The 27,592-nt window shown below is 39.3% G+C and overlaps 1 protein-coding gene across 18 annotated transcripts in view; it reads left to right on the top strand.

Moving 5' to 3' along the window:
* ERC1 (ELKS/RAB6-interacting/CAST family member 1) overlaps positions 1-27,592 on the top strand; it is a 387,721-nt gene that overhangs the window by 184,660 nt on the left and 175,469 nt on the right. For 11 of the 18 annotated variants that reach the window (XM_089919951.1, XM_022577191.2, XM_089919948.1 and 8 more), the window contains 2 exons: positions 1,617-1,748; positions 26,690-26,850. In XM_089919951.1, the coding sequence (XP_089776077.1) occupies positions 1,617-1,748; positions 26,690-26,850 (293 nt within the window). Of the gene's footprint in view, positions 1-1,616; positions 11,098-13,458; positions 26,851-27,592 lie in introns of those variants that run through there. The other 7 variants (XM_089919955.1, XM_089919954.1, XM_089919952.1 and 4 more) reach the window with 2 other exon arrangements.

Here is a 27,592-nt window from a genome sequence, read left to right as displayed (position 1 = left end):
ATGTTACTACAGATGTAGTCATTCATTAGAGGATTTGACAGGACTGCACAGATCATTGCATCCATTCCTTTCCACTTAATCCTTCTGTTACATTTCATTTTCTTTGAATCAAGAGAAACTATGTTGGACTTTGTTTTCAAGGGAGTCATTCCTTGTCTCTCTCTGCTTGGCCTCATTGTAGAAACCCTTATTGTAGTCCGCTGTTAGTGGCAAGCAAACTGGAAGCATTTAGATTTCAACAAAGAGCATTTTTTGATGTAGCTAAACTGCCCTGCATAAAACAGAACCTTAATTAGGGACTAAATCAGAGTATTTTATAACATTATCTCCGAGAAGAATGAAAACTTAAAAAAAAAAAGAACATACATCATCAAAATGTGAAGATTCTTTTTCCTAAATCTTTTTTTTTAATTGAGAAAAATGGGAGAGAGCAAAAGATATAACAGCTTTTTATTAGGAAGGATGTTAAAGAATAGATGCCATTCCATCAAAGTTGGGAGAAAACTCTGACGTAGAGATTTCAGTTCTAGATTTCAGTTCTAGATTTCTGAAGACAGAGTTGTCAAAAAAGGACTTTCTTGTACTTTGTACTTATGAAAACTGAACTACAGTAAGATCAAATAAGAGTTGCATAGATAAAAGACAAAATCCTTTGGTATCTTTTGCTGATGTGAGTGTTCAGCAAGTTGGAGAATGAATGGACAAATCTTGTTCTTTGTCTCATCTGTTAATAAAAGGTAGCACTTTATTCTTAGTCTTCTGGTTCTATTTAAAGAAGAAATGCTTAGAATAATCTGATGGATCCAGTTCTTCATACTACTTGAAAACTGTTTCATTTATTCTTCTTCTTTTAAGATCGTCTATCTTACATGATTTTAAAGTCCTGTAGGATTTTGTTTGTCTTTCCGGTAGAAATCCATATTTACCTCCCCAAAAGTTACTTCTTAGACTTGTGTAGAATATTAGGCCTAGTGGGTTTTGGTTGTCTAACCAAATTACTCATCCTTAGCCAGACCAGTTACTTATCACCAGTTATTTTTAGTTTTCTTGCATGAGATTGAGAGAAAACTTTACTCTCTTGAATTCATGAGGAAAAATCTCCTTTTGCATTTCTTTTTTTAAAAATGAATTTGCCAACAATTGTCTATATGTAGCATATAATCCGACTGATCATGCGGTTTACTTTTTCATCTGGGCTTAACTTTGCAGGGAGAGAATGTTTAGCTCTTGAGTCTTGTGACTTAGGCTTCATCAAAGCTGGCTATAAGCCCAGTTTAGAGAGTAGCTCAGAAACGGCTTTGCATTTTTAGATAATCAAGCCCCTGCTGCCTATCTGCCTAACACTAACAGTTTTCTTCTGTGTGTTACGGAGGAAGTCCATCACAGGTTTCTCTTGCTTAACTAACTTGACCCTTTGCTCTTAATAATATGCTTACTTCTTCAACCTCTTTACGTCTTTCTTCCCCTGTTTTATTCTTTCCTTTGTGTCCATATCTTTTTGGCCTAGATGTACTTCTGAAGGGAAGAACATTTTATAAGCACATAGCCCTTCCTTGATAAATGGGCTCTCCTTGAGTTAATTAGTCTCCTTCACCTGGTCTTCCGTCGTTTTCCAGGACAGTCTCCGTAAGAAGGATGACAGGATTGAAGAGCTGGAAGAAGCACTAAGAGAAAGTGTACAGATAACTGCAGAGCGAGAGATGGTGCTGGCACAGGAGGAGTCAGCCAGGACCAGTGCTGAAAAACAGGTCTGCGATTTTTTACAGTTACGGCAGTGCTGCTGGTTAAAGGAGGGTGAAGCCCAGCCAGTATGGCTCAGGTGAACAGTACGTAATGTATGTTTGCAGGGTTTCAAAGCACTTCACTGAGTGTAAGTATTTAGAGTTAAATAAGAATTAAAACACAGCCGTATTAAGAATTGATTCATGTTAATGCAGTCATCTGTGCGTTACATATTTGGGGCTGACTTGTATATACTGATGTTGTATATGCTGACACACCTGATGAGATGAAATTTAACTTGCCTGTCTGTCACCAGACTGAGCACAACCCTGCTTTTAAATTGAATGGGAAAACACAAACACTTCTGAGTCAAAGACGTTGATTTAAATAGCAAAACGTTTATTTATTTTATAGCCTGTCTTGTTCACAAGAGCCGTTAAAGTTATAACAAGTTGAGGTTGGTAACAGGTATGAAGGACATGGATGTCATGACACCTGGGAGTCCCAGATCAGCATCTCAACCCGGAGGTGACTTGTTAAAGAATTCTGCTGTTTCTGTTTGTTTTCTATGTTTTTATATGTCTTTTTAGATTCTCTACCCTTGCTTTAAACTTTTTATTAGCAAGAATAAAGGTGGGAGGTCTGAATGGAAGAAATAGTTTTAACAAGTGAAGGCTCTAATCTCAGTTCCCATTATAAGAGTGTCTCTTTTCCAGTGTTGTTTCCATCTCTTTGTTGGAGAAACATAAGTGCCAAACTATTGGTAAAAAGTGTTCAGTGAGAGGGTGACATGAATCTTTTGGGGAGCCCTTTGATCAGACCACCAGAGCTCTTGTGAGCTAGGGTAGCTCCATAGCAAGGAAGAAGGGTACCTTTCAAAGCAGACGTGTCATGGTGTATACTACCAGGGAGTCCCCTCATAACTTAGATACAAGGATCTGGTTTCTTTAGTGTCAAGTGTAGAAAGACAAACTGACATTTATTAGCAAAGCTGAAGGAAAATTGATCTTTCCAGAATGAGTTTCTTTCAGTGCCCTATTCTTAGATAAATGTCTCAGTCCACTTTCTATTTGAATATTTATTAATGTACAATTAAACAGAGCTTGGGTAGTGGAGAGCCTCAGAGAAGGGGTAGTGTCAACCATTGTTCCAGGGTAAGGAGGGATTTTTTTGTATCTTGATTTTATCTTTTTTACATTCTTCCCTCTATTTTCAAAATGTTCCCCATTTTGTCTTTCTGTAAAGATTTTTTTCTGCTTTGGGATCATTGTTTAGTGACAAGTCTTGCATACCAGAGATCATGTAGAAATTTTGGCAATTAATAATGAATCATGTTATGGCATATAGACTGCTGTTACATGTTCTTTTTTAAGCTATTGTGTGAACTGTTTATAATTTGCTTTCTGGGGCAGATTGATATTAATAGGCTTTTTTTTTTTTTTTTTTTTTGCGGTACGTGGGCCTCTCACTGTTGTGGCCTCTCCCGTTGCGGAGCACAGGCTCCAGACGCACAGGCTCAGTGGCCGTGGCTCACGGGCCCAGCCGCTCCGCGGCATGTGGGATCTTCCCGGACCGGGGCACGAACCTGCGTCCCCTGCATCGGCAGGCGGACTCTCAACCACTGTGCCACCAGGGAAGCCCAATAGGCTATTTTTATGTTATTTATTTTTCTTGTACTTTCTTTTTTTCTTTTTTCACACACACACACACACGCACACTGTATTTTATTTTTACAAGAGATAAATAGACTGACACCAAGCATTGTAAATGGGTGACCACAACAAAAGCAACAATGATTGCAATTACCAAACACGAAACACACTCATACTATGTCGTAATATTGACATTCAGTCCAGGAATCCTCCACTGTAACAGCTCCTTTACTTTGCAGAGAAAATTGATTTGTATATTTTTTGCCTCTGAGTCCTTGTGGGATTTTTTTTTTTAATTCAAACAGAAAGTCACAAAAATTATAATCATCCTCACCAGTTCGCTCAGTCCCATGTCATTAATTTTTTCATCTTGATCTTTTGTGAGCGCTTTTATGAGTTCATCAGTTTTCCATTAGAGTTCTGAACATGCTTATTCATTCAGTTCAGCAGTATAGTCAGTTACCAGAAACCTGTGCTTGTCAGAGTCTTTTCCATGAATTCCCTGAAGATGAAACCCTTTTATAGGAACGTATTTGCAAAAGCATCAGAGTGCACCCAGAACTGTCTGTGAGTGACAAAAGCCTTAAAAATGACCACGGTTAAAGATTTGATGAAAGTTCATAATAATGCAATTGACAAGGAAATTTAGTTATTTCTGAGATATACATTTTAAAGTAATAACTAGAATTTATGACTTATAACATTATACCAGAACATATAAGATTTTTAGGAATTTCATATAATGTCTGAAGCATTTATATTAACATATTTCCATACAAATAACCCAAAGAAAGTTTAGTATTAGTTGTTTTGTTTGTTTGTTTGCTTTTTATACTGCAGGTTATTAGTCATCAGTTTTATACACATCAGTGTATACATGTCAATCCCAATCGCCCAATTCAGCACACCACCATCCCCACCCCCCCACTGCTTTCCCACCTTGGTGTCCATATGTTTGTTCTCTACATCTGTGTCTCAACTTCTGCCCTGCAAACTGGTTCATCTGTACCATTTTTCTAGGTTCCACATACATGCGTTAATATACAATATTTGTTTTTCTCTTTCTGACTTACTGTACTCTGTATGACAGTCTCTAGATCCATCCACGTCTCAACAAATGACTCAATTTCGTTCCTTTTTATGGCTGAGTAATGTTCCATTGTATATATGTGCCACAACTTCTTTATCCATTCGTCTGTCGATGGGCATTTAGGTTGCTTCCATGACCTGGTTATTGTAAATAGTGCTGCAATGAACATTGGGGTGCATGTGTCTTTTTGAACTATGGTTTTCTCAGGGTATATGCCCAGTAGTGGGATTGCTGGATCATATGGTAATTCTGTTTTTAGTTTTTTAAAGAACCTTCGTACTGTTCTCCATAGTGGCTGTATCATTTTACATTCCCACCAACAGTGCAGGAGGGTTCCCTTTTCTCTGCACCCTCTCCAGCATTTGTTGTTTGTAGATTTTCTGATGATGCCCATTCTAACTGGTGTGTGGTGATACCTCATTCTAGTTTTGATTTGCATTTCTCTAATAATTAGTGATGTTGGGCAGCTTTTCATGTGCTTCTTGGCCATCTGTATGTCTTCTTTGGAGAAATGTCTATTTAGGTCTTCTGCCCATTTTTGCATTGGGTTGTTTGTTTTTTTGATATTGAGCTGCATGAGCTGCTTGTATATTTTGGAGATTAATCCATTGTCAGTTGCTTCATTTGCAAATATTTTCTCCCATTCTGGGGGTTGTCTTTTCATCTTGTTTATGGTCTCCTTTGCTGTGCAAAAGCTTCTAAGTTTCATTAGGTCCCATTTGTTTATTTTTGTTTTTATTTCCATTTCTCTAGGAGGTGAGTCAAAAAGGATCTTGCTGTGATTTATGTCACAGAGTGTTCTGCCTCTGTTTTCCTCTAAGAGTTTTATAGTGTCTGGCCTTACGTTTAGGTCTTTAATCCATTTTGAGTTTATTTTTGTGTATGGTGTTAGGGAGTGTTCTAATTTCATTCTCTTACACAGAGCTGTATGGTTTTCCCAGCACCACTTATTGAAGAGACTGTCTTTTCTCCACTGTATATTCTGGCCTCCTTCATCAAAGATAAGGTGACCATATGTGCATGGGCTTTCTATCCTGTTCCGTTGATCTACATTTCTGTTTTTGTGCCAGTACCGTACTGTCTTGATTACTGTAGCTTTGTAGCATAGTCTGAAGTCCGGGAGCCTGATTCCTCCAGCTCTGTTTTTCTTTCTCAAGATTGCTTTGGCTTTTCGGGGTCTTTTGTGTTTCCATACAAATTGTGAAATTCTTTTGTTCTACTTCTGTGAAAAATGCCATTGGTAGTTTGATAGGGATTGCACTGAATCTGTAGATGCTTTGGGTAGTATAGTCATTTGTTGATTCTTCCAGTCCAAGAACATGGTATATCTCTCCATCTGTTTGTATCACCTTTAATTTCTTTCATCAGTGTCTTATAGTTTTCTGCATACAGGTCTTTTGTCTCCTTAGGTAGGTTTATTCCTAGGTGGTTTTTTTTTTTGTTTTTTTTTTGCAGTACGCGGGCCTCTCACTGTTGTGGCCTCTCCCGTTGCGGAGCACAGGCTCCGGATGCGCAGGCTCAGCGGCCATGGCTCACGGGTCCAGCCGCTCCGCGGCATGTGGGATCTTCCCGGACCGGGGCACAAACCCGTGTCCCCTGCATCGGCAGGCGGACTCTCAACCACTGCACCACCAGGGAAGCCCTTATTCCTAGTTGTTTTATTCTTTTTGTTGCAATGGTAAATGGGAGTGTTTCCTTAATTTCTCTTTCAGATTTTTCATCATTAGTGTATAGGAATGCAACAGATATCTGTGCATTAATTTTGTATCCTGCTACTTTACCAGATTCATTGATTAGCTCTAGTAGTTTTCTGGTAGTATCTTTAGGATTCTGTATGTATAGTATCATGTCATCTGCAAACAGTGACAGTTTTACTTCTTCTTTTCTGATTTGGATTCCTTTTCTTTTTCTTCTCTGACTACTGTGGCTAAAACTTCCAAAACTATGTTGGGCAATAGTGGTGAGAGTCGGCAACCTTGTCTTGTTCCTGATCTTAGTGGAAATGGTTTCAGGTTTCCACCATGGAGAATGATGCTGGCTGTGGGTTTGTCATATATGGCCTTTATTATGTTGATTTAAATTCCCTCGATGCCTACCAACCCTTTAACTTATGATGCGATACCAACTCTTTAACTTATGATGCCAAAAAATCATATATCAAGTTAAGATCCTAGTTATATAAAGTCTTTAAGAGGTATACAAACACAGTCGTTGTGGAAGACTCCTGGTCTAGGGGCGGGCGGGCAGATTAGGCTGAGTACCTCATATACTGGCAGCGGAGGTGGAGAAGAGTGAGCAGGTTTAGAATAGAAACAGAGCTAAAAAGATTTGATGAATTGCATGTATGGATAAGGGTGAAAAAGAAACAAAAATGATCCTCCGATTTCTGACAGGACGCCTGAGAGGTGGTGGTTCCATTTTCTGAGATGAGAATGCCCTAGCAAGAAACTTGTTCAGGATAAGAACTAAGAAATTGTGCTGAAGAATGTTAGCTGTATTAGTAGGAGAAGTAGAATTGCTACCACGTCAGGTTTGTACTTTCAGCCCAGTTCTCTCTTCTGAGATCCAAGCTAAGTCTACTTCATGTCTACTTTGTATCTTTACTCCAGTATCTCATTGAAATCTCAACCTGAAACCATCCAGATTCAGAACTCTTTATTTCTTAGCCTCAAACCAGTTTTTCCCTCAGGCTTTTTCATCTCATCTGAGAAAACACTCTTATCCTACAAAGCTGAAATTAGCGTCCTCAGTGTTGGGAGAATCAAGTCCAAGAAAGGCAGAAGTGATATGTTAGGTACAGAGATTTTATACTGTGACTCTCTAGTTCAGAAGGCCACTGCAGAACTTTAGGGAAACTATAGTACCTGGTGGCTAGAAAAGTGGGTTCTCAAGTTGGAAGCCTTCGTTGGAATTATGGTTCCATCACTTACAAATTGTGATCTTGGGCGAGTTATTTCTGTGTCAGTTCTTGAGCTGTCAAAGAAACTTGGTACTGGTATATAGTGCTATAAAGGTGCTGGCATAATCTGGTATATCTGCCACATGAAGAGAGGTTGTTGTATGTGTAAAGAGAGTAGTCAGTCAACATTAGCTACTACTGATACTTCTCTTGCTACCACCACTGCCCTCGATAGCTCCAAGGGGAGGACTGGTCCAACCTGGCTAGGCCCCAGAGAAACTTACTATCTATAGACCCTACCTGGTTGATTCGGTACCAGTGATGACATGCTTATTGTTAAAAGTTCCCGGTTACATATATATGAAGTTTGAATTCCTGTGAATTGAGGAAATCCTTGTCCTCTCCCCTTGCCTGGCCTAGAATTTGTAGTATCTACATCAGCTGAGGATGCCACGGCCGGCTAACAGGTTGCTCAGGTGGGCATGGTTTTGCTCATTGGGTTGTTCGTTCTCTGAGAGTGTGTCTTAGGTCAGTGCAGGATCGTAGTCTGTGCATTATTTTCCAGTTTAGTTTTAGGTTCTCCTCATGAAGATAGTTTGGGTAGCTTTAGTAAAGGACTAGAAATGTGTACTGTGAAATCCTATCCTAATGCTAAATATTTTTCAGTTTTACAAAGTCGTGTATTCTGTGGGTTTCTTTAGGAAGGAGAAAGGGAAAGAAAAGAATACTTTTTTAGCACTATCTGAAGCAAAATATGGATTTTAGAACATTATGCTTATACCTTATTCCTAGAAATAAGAAGATACAAAATATTTAGGATTTTAAAAATTTGTGTTTGATCCTCATAACCTTAAATTACAATTGGAAATATCTGTTTGAATTTTCATGACTTTTTTTTCCCCTTAAACACATAGATGTACACACACGCACTTCCTGTGTACTGAAAGTACCTAGAAAACAGATTTTTTTTCAGTAGCGGTGTACACTCTTGGTGCTCACATATGGTATCCAAATCCCATTCCCTATTAAAAGGATTTGAATTCTAAACAGAGGTTACTTTTTCACTTTTGACATAAATTCTGTGGATATACATTTTTCGTTACAAGTGCTTGATGGTTACTGAAGCCTCCGAAGTCTTTATAGGAGCGCTATCCAGTAGGACCTGGAGACACTGGGTATGTCTTATAAGATGTGAGTAAGATGACAGACAGCCCAGCCACATGTTCCAGTTGAATGCCTCAGCTGTGGCTAGAGCCCCGGCAGGACTGAGTTTTTATATTTATTTAATTAATCTGTCCAGTGGTCAGTGTATCAGACAGCTGGATTCTCTGATGTGTTAGATGGATGGATAAATACATAGACACACATGTACTTAGCAGCTACTACTCAGTTTTTTTCTCCTGAGCCTGTCAGAGTTGTAGAAATGAAATATACAAGGACATGCACTTTTTTGCTTGTCCTTGGTCCTTTTTTCACTTTTGTTTTCGGGAAAACGTCCGTGGTCTACATGTTAGTCAAAAGTAACTTTTCCTTTAAGAAATAATGGGGAAATATGAGATGTCATAATCATGTGAGTTTCTCCATATTCATATAACTAGACACTTAAATTTATAGCATGAGCATTGGAGTTAGTGTCAGAGAAAGGAGTAGAATAGTTATACAAGTGAGAAGGAGATGTCTGTCCCCCAGGAGTATGTGCCACCCCAGCATTGTTAAGAATTTAATGGCCTCAGAGATATCACCTATTTCATTTATTCCATCGTTCATTTAATTAATTTTATTGAGAGGCTGCTGTGTTCCAGAAGCTGTGACTATTTTTGTGAGCCAGACAAAATGGTCCCTTCTCCTAACGGCGTTTATATGTTAGGGAGATCGGTGATCACAGATTTAAACATATTCTTTAAAGTTGTGCCACCAACAAATCATAGTCTTGTATAGTGTTTTACAAAAGAGTGTAACAAGAGGACCTTATTTAGAATGAATGGTCAGGGAAGGCATCACAAAGGCATTGATGCTTAAACTGAGACGTGGAAAAGTATACAGGACTTAGTGAGATTAAGAATGGCCAGAGGTTTACCTCCGGGGGAACCACGGTGTGTGGACCCCCTGATGGAAGAGCGAGGCGCAATCAGAGAACCAAAGGAAAACCGGTTAGTGGAGAGGAGTGAGTAGAAGCGAGCTGGTGGCTGAGCGCGTAGGTAGGCGAGTGGGTAAATAAACAAGTGAGAACAGATGGTCTGACATGAAACTGGAGAGGTAGGAAGAAACCAGATTGCGGTGTGAATTGTTTCAAACAGAAGAGTGATGAAAATCCATTTTAGGTTTTGAGAGACTATTCTGGCAGTTATCTGAAGAATAAATAGAGAGAGAGCACGGGTAGGAGGGCCGTACCTGTCAGGAAGATACTGCATGATGCAAGGGCGTGGGAGGGTGTTGGCTGCTTGGAGGTGGGACGAGCAGGGTCTGCTGCTGGTCTGCGTGGGGAAGGTTAGGGAGGAGGATGTGGGGGGGCCGACGCCCACCTTTTCTGCCATGACGGTGTAAGTGGAGGGTGGTGGTGTTTATTCAACTCTGCGGAAGCCGGAGGAGGGAGAGTTTAAGGTAGGGGGTCAGCTTTGTACATGTTAAATTGGAGGTGCCTGTGTCCTGTTTCTCATGATGTCAAGTAGGCAGTTGGATATACACGTTTAGCTCAGAAGAGTGCTCTGAGCTCAGAATATAAAGTCGGGAGATGAGGTATGGCTGGCTTTTTTTCTTCACTTTAGCTTTGTGTTTGCCATTCACAGCATACACGCCTCTTCCGGTTAACCTCAAATGCACATAAACTGAGAGAGTACCTGTTTACTCTGTATCTTTCTGCAGAGTAAGCTTTTGATGAGTCCATAAATATGTGCCTGGCTCATTACCAGAAGATGTGGCCCACAGGACACGCACCTAGCATCTTTCTCTTAATACGACTGCTCGAGGCACTGCCTTTACTGATTACCTGTTAGCTGCCAGTCTCCACGATAACGTTTTCTCAGTAGTCTCGTTTAATCATTTCGATAGTAAAGTCTTGGATGTATTTAATATTTCTTGGATAGAAAAAGAGCACCAGCGCTCATTGGGTCCTTTTTCAGAAGGGTGAAGACTGGTTTGCATTTATGAAACTACATTTCCCTCTGTATGAAGCAGTGTCTTCATCTTTGCCCTTTTCTCTTGTCTGCATAAATCCCACTTCTCCTTCCATACATTCCTCTCTGACCTTCCAAGTCTGAGTTACGTGTCTCCCCCATGTTTTGCAGCAGCATCCTGTACTGTTTGTTTTACTGTGTTGTTATGACTTATTTACTGTCACCGAAGAGACTCTCTGTCTTCTCTCGTAGAATGAAAGCTCCGTGAGGGCCAGGCTGTGTCTTGTTTACTGTTGTATCTTTGATACCTACCGTCACGTCTGATACATAGTGGCAATCAATGAATATTTTTTGAGTGCATGAGTGAATGAATGAAATTTAATTCTGACCACCTGAGTGTCTATACCCCTAATAGCAGCAGCATCACTTTATTTACTAAACAATTTAAAGTTTCATGGTAAGTTTATGATTTTTACAGACATTACCAAACATTTTTTAAAATTGATACATGTTTTTATTCTTTGCTGCAGTTCCTTTCCATGGGATTTAATGAAGCGCTTTGTCATCTGATCAGAAAAACTCAAAAGATTTCAGAATTGTAGATTTAAAGACTCAGAATAGGTATCGTTATTTGAGCGTAATTTACCCTTTTTTTTTGTTGCTTGAGTTTAAAGCATGGTAGCCAGAATGGAAAAGTAAAATTTAGGAATCGTTGGGATTCCTGTGACCTATTCTTCAGTGGGAAATAGAGGACTTGTGTTTCCTGGGACGAACGTGCAGCACTAACCACACTGAGGTTGGCCTGAGAGCCCCTGGGAGCTAAACGCCTTGTGTACATCTGGTCCTCTGCCCTGATAGCAGCAAGCCATGTTCATAAAAACATGTGAAAGCTCAAAACGTTCTACATAACAGACATAAACTATGGTCAGATTAGTATGAAAATCTTTTTGTTCCTACCCTGTTTTCCTTCCAGTGGAATTAATACTTCTGATCGTCATTGGTAAATTTAACATTTGATTTTTCAAGATTGGTGTCATCTCTCCCCACCTTAAAAATAGATTTGTAATATTATTAAGATTGTTTCCTTTTATATAGTGCTATCATGGGCTATATTTATAGCTTATGGAAGTTTCTTAACACATGTTAAATTGTTTTTCTTTACTTATCCTTTTAAGTCTTAAACTGATTTCTGTGTCAGGAGTGGTGGAGATTTTTGACTTGAGTAGCTGAGCAGTCTAAAAGCATTACAAATGCAAACATTTGTCTCAGAACTATAGAGAATCATTGTCTTATATAAGAAAGTCTAGTTGTAAGTTAGCAATGTAAACTGTGCTTTTAAAGCAGTTTACTGATTTCTGCAGAAGTCATCATTTCTCATCAGTGCAAAGATTGAAGATACTGTTGTTATGAAACATTTTATTGATAAACATATGGAAAGTACATTTTTAATATTCAAGGATCCGAGGAGATGTGACAGTTAACTTCACAGCCGTCATCTCTTTGCCATTGTGTAGTCACTTGAGTATTTAAATCAGGCTCTGTCAAGAGGAACCTAGTAAGTTTCACTGTGGACTCTTGCTCTCATGTCAGTGAGTTTGAATCTCCTTTGTTATGGTGACTGGTTATGAAATCAGTCACTTGACAGACCCTGAAGTGAGACTGCTGGAAATACGTCATGTCTGCCTTCACGGTGACAGCTGGCTACAAAACAAACCCCACCAGAGCCTTTCTGCAATTGACAAGGGACTTCAAAGGCCAACAGGGCTGCCACTTCAAAGAGAGTTCTGCCATCTCTGGCTTGTTGAAAGAAGAAGTTAAATGGCTGTACCCGGCCATAGCAGAAATCTCCATGTTTAGACTTCTCCTCCTTTTGATCTTAGAGAGATGTATGAAATGGGCTTCAAGTTAAAGGAATGATACAGTCTGCGGTAATGGCGACCCAATATTATTCTGCATTTCAATCCACTTATTAATGGAAATTACCCAAATATGTTCAAATAACAGCATGTCTACAAAATTCAAATGTCTCAGACAGTGAATGTTCAAAAGAAGAGCTGAAACTGTGTGAATGTTGTAGCCACCTTCACAAGTGCGGAATAAGTCAGATGGTGAATTAAAATGAAACTCTCAGTGTTTTAAAAGCGCTCCTTCAGTTTCTGCTTGTAATTTTTACCCCGTTTAGTAAAATCAAGCTCTGAATGTTAATAGTAAGAATGAGAGACAACTAAAGCCTATCATCTCAAGGCCGATTTTCATGGTTTAAACTGACATTTCTCTGTTTTTAATAACTCTTTACTTAAAAATTTAAACAGCTTTGTACTATTCAAAATCTTATTCATCCAGTTATGCTGGATACACTTTTGAATTAATTACTTCATCTTTGTATTAAACAAGCAAGCAGAAATCTCAGAGTTTTAATACAACTTTTAATAGAAGATCAGAATATTAAACAAGCATCTTCAAGAATAACAAGGAAAAGGCAGCAACATGAATTCCTTCAGTTAGAATGGCATGACCTTTTCTTAATTACATGGTTTTCCTCTTATCCTATGTATTACAGAAGGATGAAGCTAAAAATCCTTAAAATTCTTTCACCCTGAACTTCTATTTTCTTACTTCCTTCTTACATAAAATAAAAAGAGTTTGACTTGCCAGAAGCTTGGGCCAATATAACTTCCTCTATAATTTTGCCAGATGGGGTCACTAGACAACAGCTAAAGAAAGTCTGAAAGAAAACTGAAGCTTCCAGGAAGTAACCACATGCAATGGTTATGGCAAAACAAAACAAAACAAAACCCCTATATTTATCAGTAGTTCGTAAAGTAGTTCTTAAAATAGTACACTTCTGGTTGTCTTTTTGGTTAGTTTCTTACTTTTGAAAAGTTTTGAAAAAATAGGACATGATTATGTTATCCTGGAACTTCAGGAAATATCTGTGTCTCTGAATTTCAGGTTGATTTTTTTCTTTTTATTCCACAAAAGGACCACATCTGTGTTTTCAAAAGTTAAAATCAGATGAAAAAATTAACTGCAGTGGAGAAGAAGTAAAACCTTGGCATACCCCAAAATGAACCACACAGTTGAGTGCGGGAGTCTGTAGATGCTGGTTTTCAAAGTAGGTGTGTTTTTATACCTGTGTCTAAACTGTGTAACCACTGCCACACTGGGAAGTGCTTTTGGAATCTTTGTGGCAGACCTGTAACAGATTATGTTTAGTTTGCTTGTAATGGTTCTCGGGGTGTCTGGCCCTTATTCTGTTACCTCCTGCTGTGCAGTTTGAGAAACCAAGTTATTGATGATAGAGGCAGTCATCCAGGATACGGCTGAAGGTGAAATCGTGGAAGCCAGATGGCTTCCTGCTGATCTTTATATGCAGTTTATGTTCTCCTTGGCTGTGCCTTCCTGGATGTTTTCAGTGAAACATGTTTTCCTAGAGAGACCTGCACAGCGGCACTTATCCTACACAGAAGATAGTTTTCGTGTGTGGCGTGGCCCGAGCTCTGCGTCGGTGCTCCTGTGGCCCTTCCTCTGACGTCCACCCTCTTTAGTGAATTAGCGAAGAGGCAGCGAGGGTGGGTGTGAAGGGCTTTGCGCCAGCATCAAGTGACGTGGGCTCGGTTTCTTCTGTTTTTTAACTGTGATGTAGGGCGAGTTTCATAGTCTTTCTAGGGCTCTGTACTCTCACCTGTGTGGAGTAACTTATTCCCCCACAAGTGTTTTGGTAGCCTCTAAAGGCAGAACACAAATGTTGAGCCTCATTTATTATGGCCGGACCAGAATAATCCTGTGTGTGTGTGTGTGTGTGTGTGTGTGTGTGTGAGAGAGAGAGAGACAGAGAGAGAGACAGAGAGAGACAGAGAGAGAGAGAGATACTTATGAGTTCCCTCTTGGTATCCTTGGGTTGCCAGACATTAAATCCCACACTTTTACTTTACTCCTTTGGCTAATAATATACTTTTGATAAGGTCAAATAACTGTCATTGGTCAATATTTTGTTTGTGACCATTTTTCAGGAGTTGTATTGAAATATGTTTTCCCCACAAAATGTATCTCTAATTAATGAAATGTCACTTTTTTACTTCTAGGTAGCTATTTGATTTTTTTTTAGCAATGCAAATGAGCATTAACATTTCCAGTTAAAATGCTAGTAAGTTTTTGGTTTCATTGTTGAAAACTTAAGGAAACAATCTGAAGCTGATTTATTCAAATTGTTCATTTGACCTTAGAGGAAGGGCTTGAGCCCTAAATGCTCTCTTCCCTGTTGGCGACTTCATGCTAGCGAGAGGACTGCTGTTTTCTGTAATAAAGGTGAATTAAGGTTTTCTCCATGTGAAATAACCAAATACATAATTTTAACTCGGGAAACTTCTTTCCAAAGCCTATAGGCAATGTATACAGCCCGCCTGTCATGTACTGTATCCTGTTACCTTGACTTCCCAGCAATGCAGAAACAATTGTTTTTCAGGAGAGAACTTACCAGAGCTTGAAGTTCAAGGGAAAGTCTTGTCATTCCTCCTCTTTTTGTATTTCTTTTCCTGAGTTACCCAGATGCAGAAAAGTGCAAAATGATAGTTGTCCCATCTTCTTCGCCGGAGACAGAAAGTGTGATGCTATTTAGATTATTTCTGTCCTTCTTTCTTACGGGCATAGAATAGGAGCCATGGAGTTTATGTGGACCTGGGAAACTATTACGTTTATATTTTACTTGATTCTGGTGCAACCTGTTTGTTGCTAAGATAAGCAAGTTATAGGAGACATTAATCAAGTAACAGTCTCCGGAAAAAATAGTTTTCAGTGCTTAATTCAGATTTTTACCTTTTAGTTTTGATGCTGTGTTACCAAGAAATCACCTAAGGAGAGTTGGCAGTGAGATAAACACTGGCCCTTTCAAAGCCTCTTTCCACCCTCAGTCACTCAGATGGTGAGAGTCTTACCAGTAGGGGGACATTTGCTTTGCTTTGAAAATGTGCACCCACATTTTGTTGATGTCTGATTTTTCAAGCTCCACTTTGGAGTGATGAGTGCTTATTATAGGATTTATCTACCCAAGCCCTCTGCGTTGGTTTAAAAAAAAAAAAAATTGAGATGGCTTGAAAAAGAAGCATTTCTTTCACATTGTTGTGTTTCCACTCTTTTAAAATTGATCTTCAGGTGAAGATTTGTTACCACAGCGTAATGTTACTGGAAACTTAAAGGCAGCTACCAGTGAAGGAATACAGCCAGTCAGTGTGAATTTAGCTCCCCTGCATGTCAGCCTTAACTGTGTGGGTACTTGTGAGCCACATGCATTGTTAAGCATTATTAAGTGTCCTAAGGGAATGTGAAGCATATTTTGAGGGACAGTAAAAACACTTTGTAAATTCTTCACCCATGGAGCACATTAATTATTAAAAGTGTCATTTGCTGATTTCATTTGGCATTGTCGAATATTGGAGAAATCCAACTAGATATAAAAAGTCAAGAAGTCTAGTGGCTCCCAAAGTTGAACTGTGGCTTCTGTGGTTTTTTCTTCAGTACTGTTATCTGTGACTTCTACCCATGTTTGGGTTCTTTATAAAGTCCGGAATAAAAGATAGTAGTAATGCCTGACAGTCCCTAAGTCTAGCATTCTGCTGAATTCAGTGGTATCTGTTACCATTAGGTTACCTCAAGAATCACTTATTTCTTATTTTCAATAAACAGAGAGTTGTAATCAATACTATCATATGTCATATGCATTCAAATGGGGACTAAAAAAACCAAAATATTTAAATTCTTATTTTGGGGGCATCTGATTCATTTTGAGGTGCCCACTCTCTTCAGCGAACCTATTGGAGTTAATTTTGCTGTGCCTCTCATCCTGCATTTCAGCAGATGTTGGCCCCCACCCCCAAAAGCCCCCGAGCATCTGTGCTCTGCACCTTCGTCCCCATATTGTTCAGTGCCTTCTTGCCCTAACCCAGCTCTTCCACTCTTCTCATCCCTTTTACATTTCCTGCTAGGTCACCAGAATTCACAGATTCATCTATCTTCACTTATTCACCCATTCAACAAATACTCATTGAGTATCTGCTCTGTGCCTGGCCCTGGCACAAACATTCTTATTTTACTTCTTGGACCACGTTCACCTTCTTTGCCCGAAGTGTAATCTGGCCTCTCCCCTGCAAACTCCCACAGCCCTTCCTGGTGGTCAGTAAATGTGAATTCCGTCTTGCTTCCTGTTACCCTTCAGACCTCTGGTCCATCACACCCACGTAAGAGCCTCTGCTTCCCCAGGGCTCATGCTGTTCAGCTGTAGTGTGAAGCTTTTCGCTGCAGGCTTTTGCTGCCTCACCAGCTTCAGCATCTGTGTGGATAACCCACTTGTCTGTCCTCTCTGCTTCCTGGCCCGAGAGGTCGCCGCCTTTCTTCATTCCATATCTGGCATCCTAGACCTTGCTAACCCAGTCCGCCTCCAGCCCACTCATTATAGCGTCCTCCTCTCAGATAACACTTTGCTGTTATTTCAGCTTTCAGCTTTCCACTGCAACTATGTTTCTTGAGTTTCTTTGTCTCTTTTTGCTTTATACCAATCCACTGGCCCTGGCTTGGCGTCCCCCTCTGTTCAGCTTAGATTCCTTGGGCCATTATTTTAGTCATTCTGATTTTAAGATTCTAAATCATCTCGCTCCTCTGTTTGGTCACATCCTTTGGTACCTCTGTTGCTCTGGGGAGAAAAGCCAAAAACCCCTCGTATGGCCTGCACAGCCCTGCATATGCCCGCTTCCTCCTTTCCTGCCACATGTGCACCCTTCTTCCTCTTGCTCTCAGGGCTTGTGATACTTTCATCTTCTCTTGTAGGTATATGCATTCCCACTTCAGGGTTTCTAAACTTGCTGGGCGCTGGAGCTGGAATGCTCTTTTCCTCCCCATCTGCTCCTTGACTTTCTTGGGAAACTTTCTCTAGGCCCCCAAAACATAGATCAAAGCCTCATGTTACTTTTTTTTTGAGGTACGCGGGCCTCTCACTGCTGTGGCCTCTCCCGTTGCGGAGCACAGGCTCCAGACGTGCAGGCTCAGCGGCCATGGCTCACGGGCCCAGCCGCTCCGCGGCATGTGGTATCCTCCTGGACCGGGGCACGAACCCGTGTCCCCTGCATCGGCAGGCGGACTCTCAACCACTGTGCCACCAGGGAAGCCCTCATGTTACTTATTCTCATGGCGTCTTGTTCTTCCTTACATAAAACTATTCATGATTTATGATTATACATTTACAAATACTATTAGTTAATGACTGTATCTCTACATGGAGCACTAGGGAAGCATGTGTATTTCTATTAAGCCCTGGTGGTATAATGCACAGTGCCTGGCACATGGAGGGAGTTAAGTACCTGGGGGGGGTGGGGAGCGGATGGGAGAGAAGGGAGAGAAAGGAGGGATAGAAAGATGCAAAAGTGGGCACAGGCACACTCCCCAGAGGGATTCCTTAGATACAGGTGTGGGAGGCTGTTTTAGGACTTTTTCAACACTGATACATTGTAGCAAAGCAGCATGAACTGTGAACAGCAGTGGAGTCTGACCGCCTTCTGACCGCCCAGGTTGGAACCCTAGCTCTGCCTCCTCTGGCTGTGTGACCTGGGGTAAGGCACTTAAACTCTCTGAACCTGCTTCCTCTTCTGTAAAACTGACGCTAATGATAATGCCACCTCATAGGATCCTTGTGAGAATGAAGAGGCAACATATGTAAAAGGCTTAGCGCATTCAAAGTATTCAAATAATGTAAGTTGCTGTTATTATTATTGTAATAGCTATGGGTATTCCATATTCATAAAATACCGCGCTATTGGTATATACCTGGTCAAAGAATTACCATGCTTTGACAAAGAGAACATATGGGGATAAAGAGACGATTTCTAGTATAAATACTAGCATAAATCTCTTGGGAATTCTGTGAATTCAAATTCTCATTAGTAGTGGTTGTGAGGTACCTTGAGCAGTTTGTTAGGAGAAGGTAGGGGAATGTATGTATGTAGGTATGTATGTAAGTTCTCATTAATACTTCAAACATGCTTCTCACCTCAAGAGCTAGATAACTTTTTTGGGGGGGCGGGGCTTGTATAACAGAGTGGGTCTTAATCTAGAATTTCATTGAAATCAGGAAAACTAGGGGACTTATCATACGAAAATCTGACTTACAGGATTACATTAATGTAAATGTAATGTAAATTACATTTACATTAATGAATGCTTAACCTCTAGATAATCTTCTTTTTGTATCCCTCCTTTTTTCTTCTAATCATTTCTTTCTCCTTTGGAGACTTATGCCTCTTATCTTCCCAAGAAACTGTAACAAGATTTTCCATAAGCATCTTGGAAACTACAAAAAGTATTTTGCTCTTCGTTGTGGAACAGAAGAAGGAGGGAAACTTGAAGATGCAGTCTCTGCCAGCACCTACCTGAAGCGCCCAGTTGCTTTGCTCTCTTAGGGAAAATGGGTCTGTGGTAAAGCCATGATTTGTTCCCTTCTTATTCTGAGTAAAAGTTTATTAGCTTGTGATTTAAGCAAACCATCTGGTCCTGCTGGCACTGCACACTGTCAGCCTTGAACTTTCTCCTTAATATTTTAGTGGAGGCAGTTAGGTTACATACTTGAATCCCAGCTCTGTGTTTTTTTAAATGTCTTATAGCGTGTGCTTTCGAAAATCATACTGTGACCTGGAGCACATTTTAAAATCGTGGAGAATTTCTTCATTGTTCGGTGTGGTATGTATCTCTTCTTCTACTCGGCTTTCATTACCTTAGTTTCTCAGTGTCTGTACCCAAAACTACACAACAACTGCTGTGTGGTGGGCACAGAGCGGGGTGGGTGTCCAAGTGGAGACAGCTGAATGTGTTCTCTGGGAGTGTGGGAAAGTAACAGAAAGTGAAGAATTTCCATCTGGCTTTGAAGCTGTTTCCCTGGCTTGGAACCAGAGCACAAATCAGGTGATTAGTTGGAAATCCTCGTTTATGGCACCATTCTTGCATTAAATGCTAAAGTGCTTTAAAGCTTATTTGGATGTATGTATGATCTGAGGTAGAAATACCTTGATACCTTGATCTGGCACTCAAATGGGTGGGAAAATCAAGCAATCTTTAAGAAAATTATGTTTTACTAACAAGGAAATTCTGTAAGTTCAAGTTTGGAATGAAAGATAAAACATATCTGTAACCATGGCAGACTAGATGCTGGGAAAATAACTTCCACAGAAACAATTGAAGATGGCTGATAAAATATGCATTCATAAGTTGTCAAGAATGTAGAAAATTCTCAGGCCAGGGGATGAATAGAGAGGGAATTCAAAGATAAGTACTTGGTAAGCTGTTGAACTTGAACGTTGGTTTTTGTATCTTGGCAGGACAGAAGAAAATGTCCATGGCAGCCCAAGGTAGAGGGTCTAAGAGACAAACCTCCCCCCTTTTTATAAAAAGGATCCATAACACCCAGAATTGGCCCTTTGAAAACACTAAGAAAATTGACTGGCCTTGGGTGAGACTAAAAGAGAAAAAGAAAGAAGGCACCGTGAACAAGCAACTTTTGGAATGATAAGGGGCTCCTAACTACAAGTCCTGCCAGTATTGAAAAGATACAAGGATATCTTTGCCAGTACATTTGAAGATTTAGACTAAGTGAGCAAATGCCAAGGAAAATGAAACTTAGCAAAGCTAGCTAAATATGAGAAAGAAAACCTAGAAAAGAAAAAAAGAGTTGGTAATAAAATTTTTTACCACAAATTTCAAGCCCAGAGAGTTATATTGGTGATTTTTAATAAACATACAAGGAACAAATCATTTCAATCTTATAGAAACAATTCCAGAAAAATAAAAAAGAGGGACATATTTTATAAGGCCAGCATAACTTCATATCAAAACTTGACAGAGTTAATACGGGAAAGTAAAAGTTTAGGCCTGTCTCAAGCACGAACATAAATACAGAAATTCCTAAACAAAATATCGCCGGAGTCCAAGGTGAGTGTGTGTGAAGAGGAAAGCTATGCTTGAAGGAGTGAGGTTCATTCCAGGATTTTAATAGTGGTTTCATTAGAAGTCTACCACATCGAAATGTGATAGGAGAAAAGTCATATAATCATCTCAAGAAATGCAGAAACTTTACATTAATTTATAATTTAAAAAAATTCTTAGCTAGCTAGTAGTAGACGGGAATTTCCTTAACCTGTCAAAGGACAGCTATTAAAAATTATACTACTTACTTATGGATAAAACTTTTAAAGTATTCTGTTTATGATCAGGAATGAGACAGAGTGCGTGCTGTCAACATCTTTGTAGACTTTCTGGGCTCTGCAGTAAGGCAAGTAAAAGAAATAAATACTATAAGGATTGGAAGGCAGGCGAGAAAACTATCATTAAGATATGAATGGTTATCTACATAGTAGAGAAAAAGTCCATAAAGACTATTTAAGTAGACACTAGATACAGTGTAAGTTTATAGAAATCAGTGGCATTTCTATAGCCTGCACCAAAATGAAAATTACATTTTTTAAAAAAGATAATATAGCATTTAATAAAGTATAAAGTTCCAAGGAATAAGTATTATTAGAATGTTCAAGATCATTATGGGGGAAATTATAAATCTTTTCTGAAAGATATTAAAGTCCTAAATATACATCTCTTCCATATATCTCTTCCATGAACTGTTGTAGAACAGTGCCTGGACTATGCTAGACTCAGGAAATATTTTTTGCAGAAATTCAAAAATAGCTAAGATGCTCTTGAAAAGAGAACACCATTTCTCTTAGATGTCAAACCTTATAAAGCTATAATAATTAAAATAATGTGGTTTTGGTGTAGGAATAGGCAAACCAGTGGATCATAATAGAAAGCATAGAAACATATCCATGCTTACGGGGATACTGGATGGATGTCAAAGGTGAAGACAGAATGGATTTTTCAATAAATGGTTCTGAGACACTGATCAGTGTTATTGCTAAAAGTGAGACAGACAGTCATTATGTGATATAATATGATGTACACACCTTGCCTATGGAGTACTGTTGTCAGAAAGACCAAACAAACCCAAATCTCATGAAGCCTTTACCTATTACTTTCAGTTTACAAGAAACATGAGGACCAGAGGAACACCATAAATAGTATCATTAAAAAAAAACAGTCAACTGAATCCAAAATGTGGGTCATTCTATAAGACAAGTGACTCATTTTCGCTAAGAAGTTAATGGCATGGGAACTTTAAAATGTAAAGCAATAGGGCAGTTGTCCAAGCACCTTTCAATCAAAAGAATATTCTTCCCTCATTGAATTGCCTTGACCCTCTTGTCAAAAATCAGTTTACCATAAAAGTTAGGGTTTATCTCTGGATTCTCAGTTCTTTTCCATTGGTCTCTTTGTCCATCCTTATGCCAGTACCATCCTGAAACTCTGTAGTAAGTTTTGAAGTCAAGAAGTATGAGTCCTCTTTCCCCCCACCCCCAGATTACTTATTTTAGCTGTCTTTCATTTCCATATGAGTTTTAGGATCAGCTTGTCAGTTTCTGGGAAAAAGAGAGCTTTTATAGGGATTTTGTTGAACCTGTAGATCAGTTTGGAGAGTATTGCCATCTTAATATTACATCTTTCAATCCATGAACGTGTTGTCTTTCTATTTATTTAAATCTTTAATTTCTTTTAGCAACCTTTTATAGTTTTCAACAGAAACCTTGCTCTTTTTTTTTTTTGCTAAATTTATACCTAGGTGTTTCCTTCTTTTTTATGCTATATTAAATGGAATTGTCTTCTTCCTTTCATTTTTGGAATGTTCATTGTCTGTGTATCGATATACAGTTGATTTTTGTATATTGATCTTGTATCCTGTAACCTTTGTATACTTATTTGTTTACTTTTTAAAAAATTTATTGGGCTTCCCTGGTGGCGCAGTGGTTTGAGTGTCCGCCTGCCGATGCAGGGGACACGGGTTCGTGCCCCGGTCCGCGAAGATCCCACATGCCACGGAGCGGCTGGGCCCGTGAGCCATGGCCGCTGAGCCTGCGTGTCCGGAGCCTGTGCTCCGCAACGGGAGAGGCCACAACAGTGAGAGGCCCGCGTACCACACACGCACACACACAAAATTATTTATTTTTGGCTGTGTTGGGTCTTTGTTGCTGCGCATGGGCTTTCTGTAGTTGCAGCGAGTGGGGGCTACTCTTTGTTGCGGTGCACGGCTGTCTCATTGCGGTGGCTTTTCTTGTGGAGCATGGGCTCTAGGCATGCGGGCTTCAGTAATTGCAGCACACGGGCTCAGTAGTTGTGACTCACGGGCTCTAGAGTGCAGGCTCAGTAGTTGTGGTGCACGGGCTTAGTTGCTTCACGGCATGTGGGATCTTCCCGGACCAGGGCTCGAACCCATGTCCCCTGCATTGGCAGGTGGATTCTCAACTACTGCACCACCAGGGAAGCCCCTATTTGTTTACTTTTTAAAATGGATTCCTTAGGATTATTCTCTTTATAAGATTATATCATCTTCAGCTAGAGAAAATTGTATGTCTTCCTTCCCAATATGGATGCCTTTATATTTTTTGCAGCTTACTTTTTACTGGCTATCATCTCTAGTACCATATTAAACAGAAGTGGTGAGAACAGACATCCTGGTCTTGTTCTTGGCCTTAGAGGGAAAGCATGCAGTCTTTCATCACTAAAAGTTTTTCATAGATGCCAGTTATTGGCTTGAGGAAGTTCTCCTCTATTCCTAGTTTCTTGAATATTTTTATCATGAAAGGGTTTTGGAAATTGTCAGATGCTTTTTCTATATCTTTTGAAATGGTCATGTAGTTTTTGTCGTGTATTTTATTAATATGATTTATTACATTTATTTTATATGTTAAACCAACCTTGCATTCTTGGGATAAATCTCAATTTTTATATCTTGCTGGCTTTGATTTTATAGTATTTTTTGCAGGTATTCCTCTAAGGGGTATTCCTCTAAGCTTTTTTTTTTTTCTTTCTTCGGCTGTGTTTTTTCTGGTTTTATCAGAGTTTCTGTGTCATGATCCTTATTTTCTCTTGTTTTTTTGGCACTGTATGTGCAAAGTCCATCTTCTGTATATTTCTGCCTCCTAATCTGGAATCAGTAATTTTTCCAAGGAGCCCATTCAGTTTAGTGAGAAACCGTAACCTTAGAGCTGTGGTCCTCAGTGCTGTTGACTGTCATTGCTTTTACCTCTGGAGTGGTGAGGACGTAGGTGTGCGTTTTGCTCTTAGATCCGGTTTATACTCCTATGGTGGGCCCTTCTTTTATATGCATGAGTAAACATAATTTTGGATGAAATAAAGTCAGTAATACCATTTTTTCAGTGTTCATAAACTGATAAAACTGAGTAGTGATTTATTTTGGAATATTTGCATCAGAGGTAAAAATAAAGAAATGCAAGGAAATAAGTACACAAATTAAGAATGGCGATTACCTATCACAGGAGAGTCAGAGGATACAGTTGGATAATTGCACTTAACAAAAGCTACTGGGTCGTGAGTATGTAAGTGTGTGTTTTGCTCTTAGCTCTGGAATATATACATACACCTTTTGTCAGTGCATATGATATTTCAGATGGATCATTTATGAAATTTAAAGGTGGTTATGTGCAATATAAAACATTGTTAAATTATTTTTCCTATAATTTATAAGTTGTCTTTAAGTAATTTCTGATCTTTTGCCAAGTAGGCCCAAAGTACCTTCCTACCATGACTGTGAAGTCCTTCTACCGTTCGCAGTGCTGAGCCTATTGGATATCCATGTTGATAAAAATGAGTCTGACCATTATACCATATTAAAAAATCAATTGCATATACGTTATATATTTAAATGTGAATGTATAGTCCAGTAAAGGATTTAGAAGAAAGAGTAATATCCTCATGACCTTGAGGTTGACAGAATTGTCATGTTCATTATACAGAAAGCTCTGAACATAAACAGGTATAAAGGAAAATTTTTGTTAAATGCCATTAAAATTTAAAACTTCTGTTTATCAAAAGTGCTTTCAGTAAATTTTGCTATTTTCGCACAGTGGAATATCATACAGTTATGAGAATTACAGAACTACAGTTTTACCCAGCAATGTAGATGAATCTCACAGATATAACACCAGGGGGGGAAAAATCTGTGCTTAAAATTATATACTATGTAATTCCATTTGTATAAAGTTAAAACGAATAGACAAAACTAATCTAGAGTGTTAGAATAATGGTTACTCTTAATCTAGAAAAGGGATATGGGGGGGTTGGGGTGATGGTAATGTTCTGGTTATTGGTCTGTGCTCTTTATATAGGTTTGTTCACTTAGAATTCTTTAGGTTATACATTTATAATTTTTGTATATTTTTATTTATGCTGTATTTCAATAAATATTTACTAAAAATTTTAGATGCATAAGAGTATGTATAGAGTGGGCTTACCTTTGTATAGGAAAAGGAGGAATAGTTTATACATGCTTGCTTGTGTATGTATAAGATATCTCTTCAAGTTATGTAAGAAACTGATACCGTTGCTTGCCTGGAGCAGTGAAGGACAGGATGGGAGGGAGATGTTGTGAGATACGCTTAAGTTCATAAAAGATGGACACATCTCACTATTTATTAGACCTTCTATAAATGATGCTGTTGATGGCTGATTTTGTGTTGTAAGAGTATACCTTGGGGCATAATTTAATCTAGTTTTTGCTAAGATTTTATATGAATTAAACTGATAACGTAGAATCATCCTTATTGACAGTTTTCAAAAAGGCAGGCAGTTATATGTTCTTGTAAAACTTGCTGATATGTGAATACATATCCAAAGAGATCTGCATAATAAGAAAAAAATCTCACAGCAACTGGGACTGTCAGGAGGCTGTTTAGCTGAGAGCATTAACTTGATCACTTCTGAGAAGATACCCAAAGTAAAATAATTCAAGTGCCAAAAAACTAAGTGTAACTTTTTAACAGCTGTTACCAGTCCATCTACATACACTCACCTCTACCTCTGGAAAGGATTATAACCAAGATTATTTCTTGTCAAGTAGCAAACTGACTGTAAACTCTTGTGATTGGTATACTTGGCTGTTTGATTTTCTGGTTGAGGTTGTTTTTAGGTAATAACAGATATTTTGGCAACATCTTTTCACCTCTGATAAGTGGAAATAACTGATAAAGTACAGAACTTGCTCTCTTAGTTTCTTGTGTTTTAGCATTCTGTCTTCTTTCTCTCATGTTTTTACAGGTCTTTTATTTTATTTAGTTATTTTAAAATAAATAAATTTATTTATTTATTTATATTTTTGTCTGTGTTGGGTCTTCATTGCTACACGTGGGCTTTCTCTATTTGTGGTGAGTGGGGGCTACTCATTGTTGCGGTGCGCGGGCTTCTCATTGCAGTGGCTTTTCTTGTTGTGGAGCATGGGCTCTAGGCCCGCGGGCTTCAGTAGTTGTGGCACGTGGGCTCAGTAGTTGTGGCTCACAGGCTCTAGAGTACAGGCTCAGTAGTTGTGGTGCACAGGCTTAGTTGCTCCACAGCATGTGGGATCTTCCCAGGCCAGGGCCCGAACCTGTGTCCCCTGCATTGGCAGGCAGATTCTTAACCACTGCGCCACCACGGAAGTCCTTTACAGGTCTTTTAAAAGCATTGTGTCTCTTCTCTATCTGGTCATATATTTTTTTTCTTCCTGCCTTCCTCAAAAAATCTCTACCTACCTAGCTTTAGAGCAGGAAATTATCCGATTGAATTCTAGCTGTTTCTTTAACAAGAAATTCTTTGTGATGGTATAAACAGAAGAATCTTAGTTTGAACGAATAAAAATGACTCATTTATGTTTATTCTGCATCTGGTATTAGTCAAGTTTATGGCTTTTATTTCCTAAAATCCTTCTAGAACTATTTATTACGATTTTGTTCCTTATATTTTTATCTGCATTATATTGTTATTTCCATGGAAGTTTCTGGACTGTTTCCAAATAAATTCCTTAGAAGGGATTGTTTCTGGCACAGTGTAACTTCTGATGCCCTTACATTTGTCAGAAAGAAAATGAGGGTTTTTTGGACCTAAACTGAGAAGAATTATAGTGGAGGGAAGATGAGAGATGTATTTCTTTAACTGCCATTTATGTCTGATCCTGCGAGAGTACAGAATTTTTGATGGGCGTGTCTTCAACTTTGTGGACCCAGGCGTTGCCCACTGCCCAGCTCCTCTGACTGTACCTGGCCCAGATGCTCAGTTTCTGACCTTTGTGCGTTGATCGTAGGTGGAGGAGTTGCTGATGGCCATGGAGAAGGTAAAGCAGGAGCTGGAGTCCATGAAGGCGAAGCTGTCCTGCACCCAGCAGTCACTGGCAGAGAAGGAGACTCATTTGACCAACCTTCGGGCCGAGAGAAGAAAACACTTAGAGGAAGTTCTGGAGATGAAGTAAGTTCTAGAGTATTGGTCTTCAGGCATATGCTTAGTAGAAATACTTGTCCTCATCGCTTTCATCTTCTGGCCCTGTTCGTCACGCCTGACCCACTTAGCCTAATTTTAATGCTCACTTGTGTTTCTCACTCCTTAGAACAAATTTGGGACAAATCCTGGTCAAAGGGAAACTTTTTTTGCCTCCCTGTCATTGAATTTTGCAGTCCTCTAGAGTGTATGCAACTGTGTCTCTGAAATTCCTAAAACCTTCTGGAAAGTTCTGGCAAGTTGTCGAGCTTTCTGAGGAAGATAACCATTGCTCCTGAGGACATACGATGGCTAGGCAATTTTTAAAAACGTGTTTTATTATAAACATTTCCAAAGGTACACAAAAGTAGAGAATAGTATAATGAACCTCCTTATACCCATCCCCCATATTTAACCATTAATATTTGCCACGCTCTCCAGTCAGCTTTTACAGAATTGTCACTTTTAGCAGAACCTTTCTTTACATCATTTTCCTACTTTTCAGGCATCTTGCAGCTCCCTTGAGATAGTCTGTTGTGAAGGCTGTATATATCTGCTCTGCATAATACAGCTGCTTCTTTTTCTCCTCTGTGACTTTGAAAAGTTCTGGTTTCCTTCTCTTCAGAACAAGTATGTCTCTTTTTTAAGTCCCTTAGTACTTTTCCCATCACTCCAGTCCCCACCCCTATGTAATTGTCCTGCTCTCATTTTACTGAAACCAAGTCTATGCTGG

Source organism: Delphinapterus leucas, chromosome 11 (assembly GCF_059928025.1).
Source record: "Delphinapterus leucas isolate spDelLeu-1000000601 "Yukka" chromosome 11, BTC_Dleu_Yukka2, whole genome shotgun sequence".
Lineage (NCBI taxonomy): Eukaryota > Metazoa > Chordata > Mammalia > Artiodactyla > Monodontidae > Delphinapterus > Delphinapterus leucas.
Note: the sequence above shows the minus strand (reverse complement) of the source record. Positions and strands in the feature narration are given on the sequence as shown.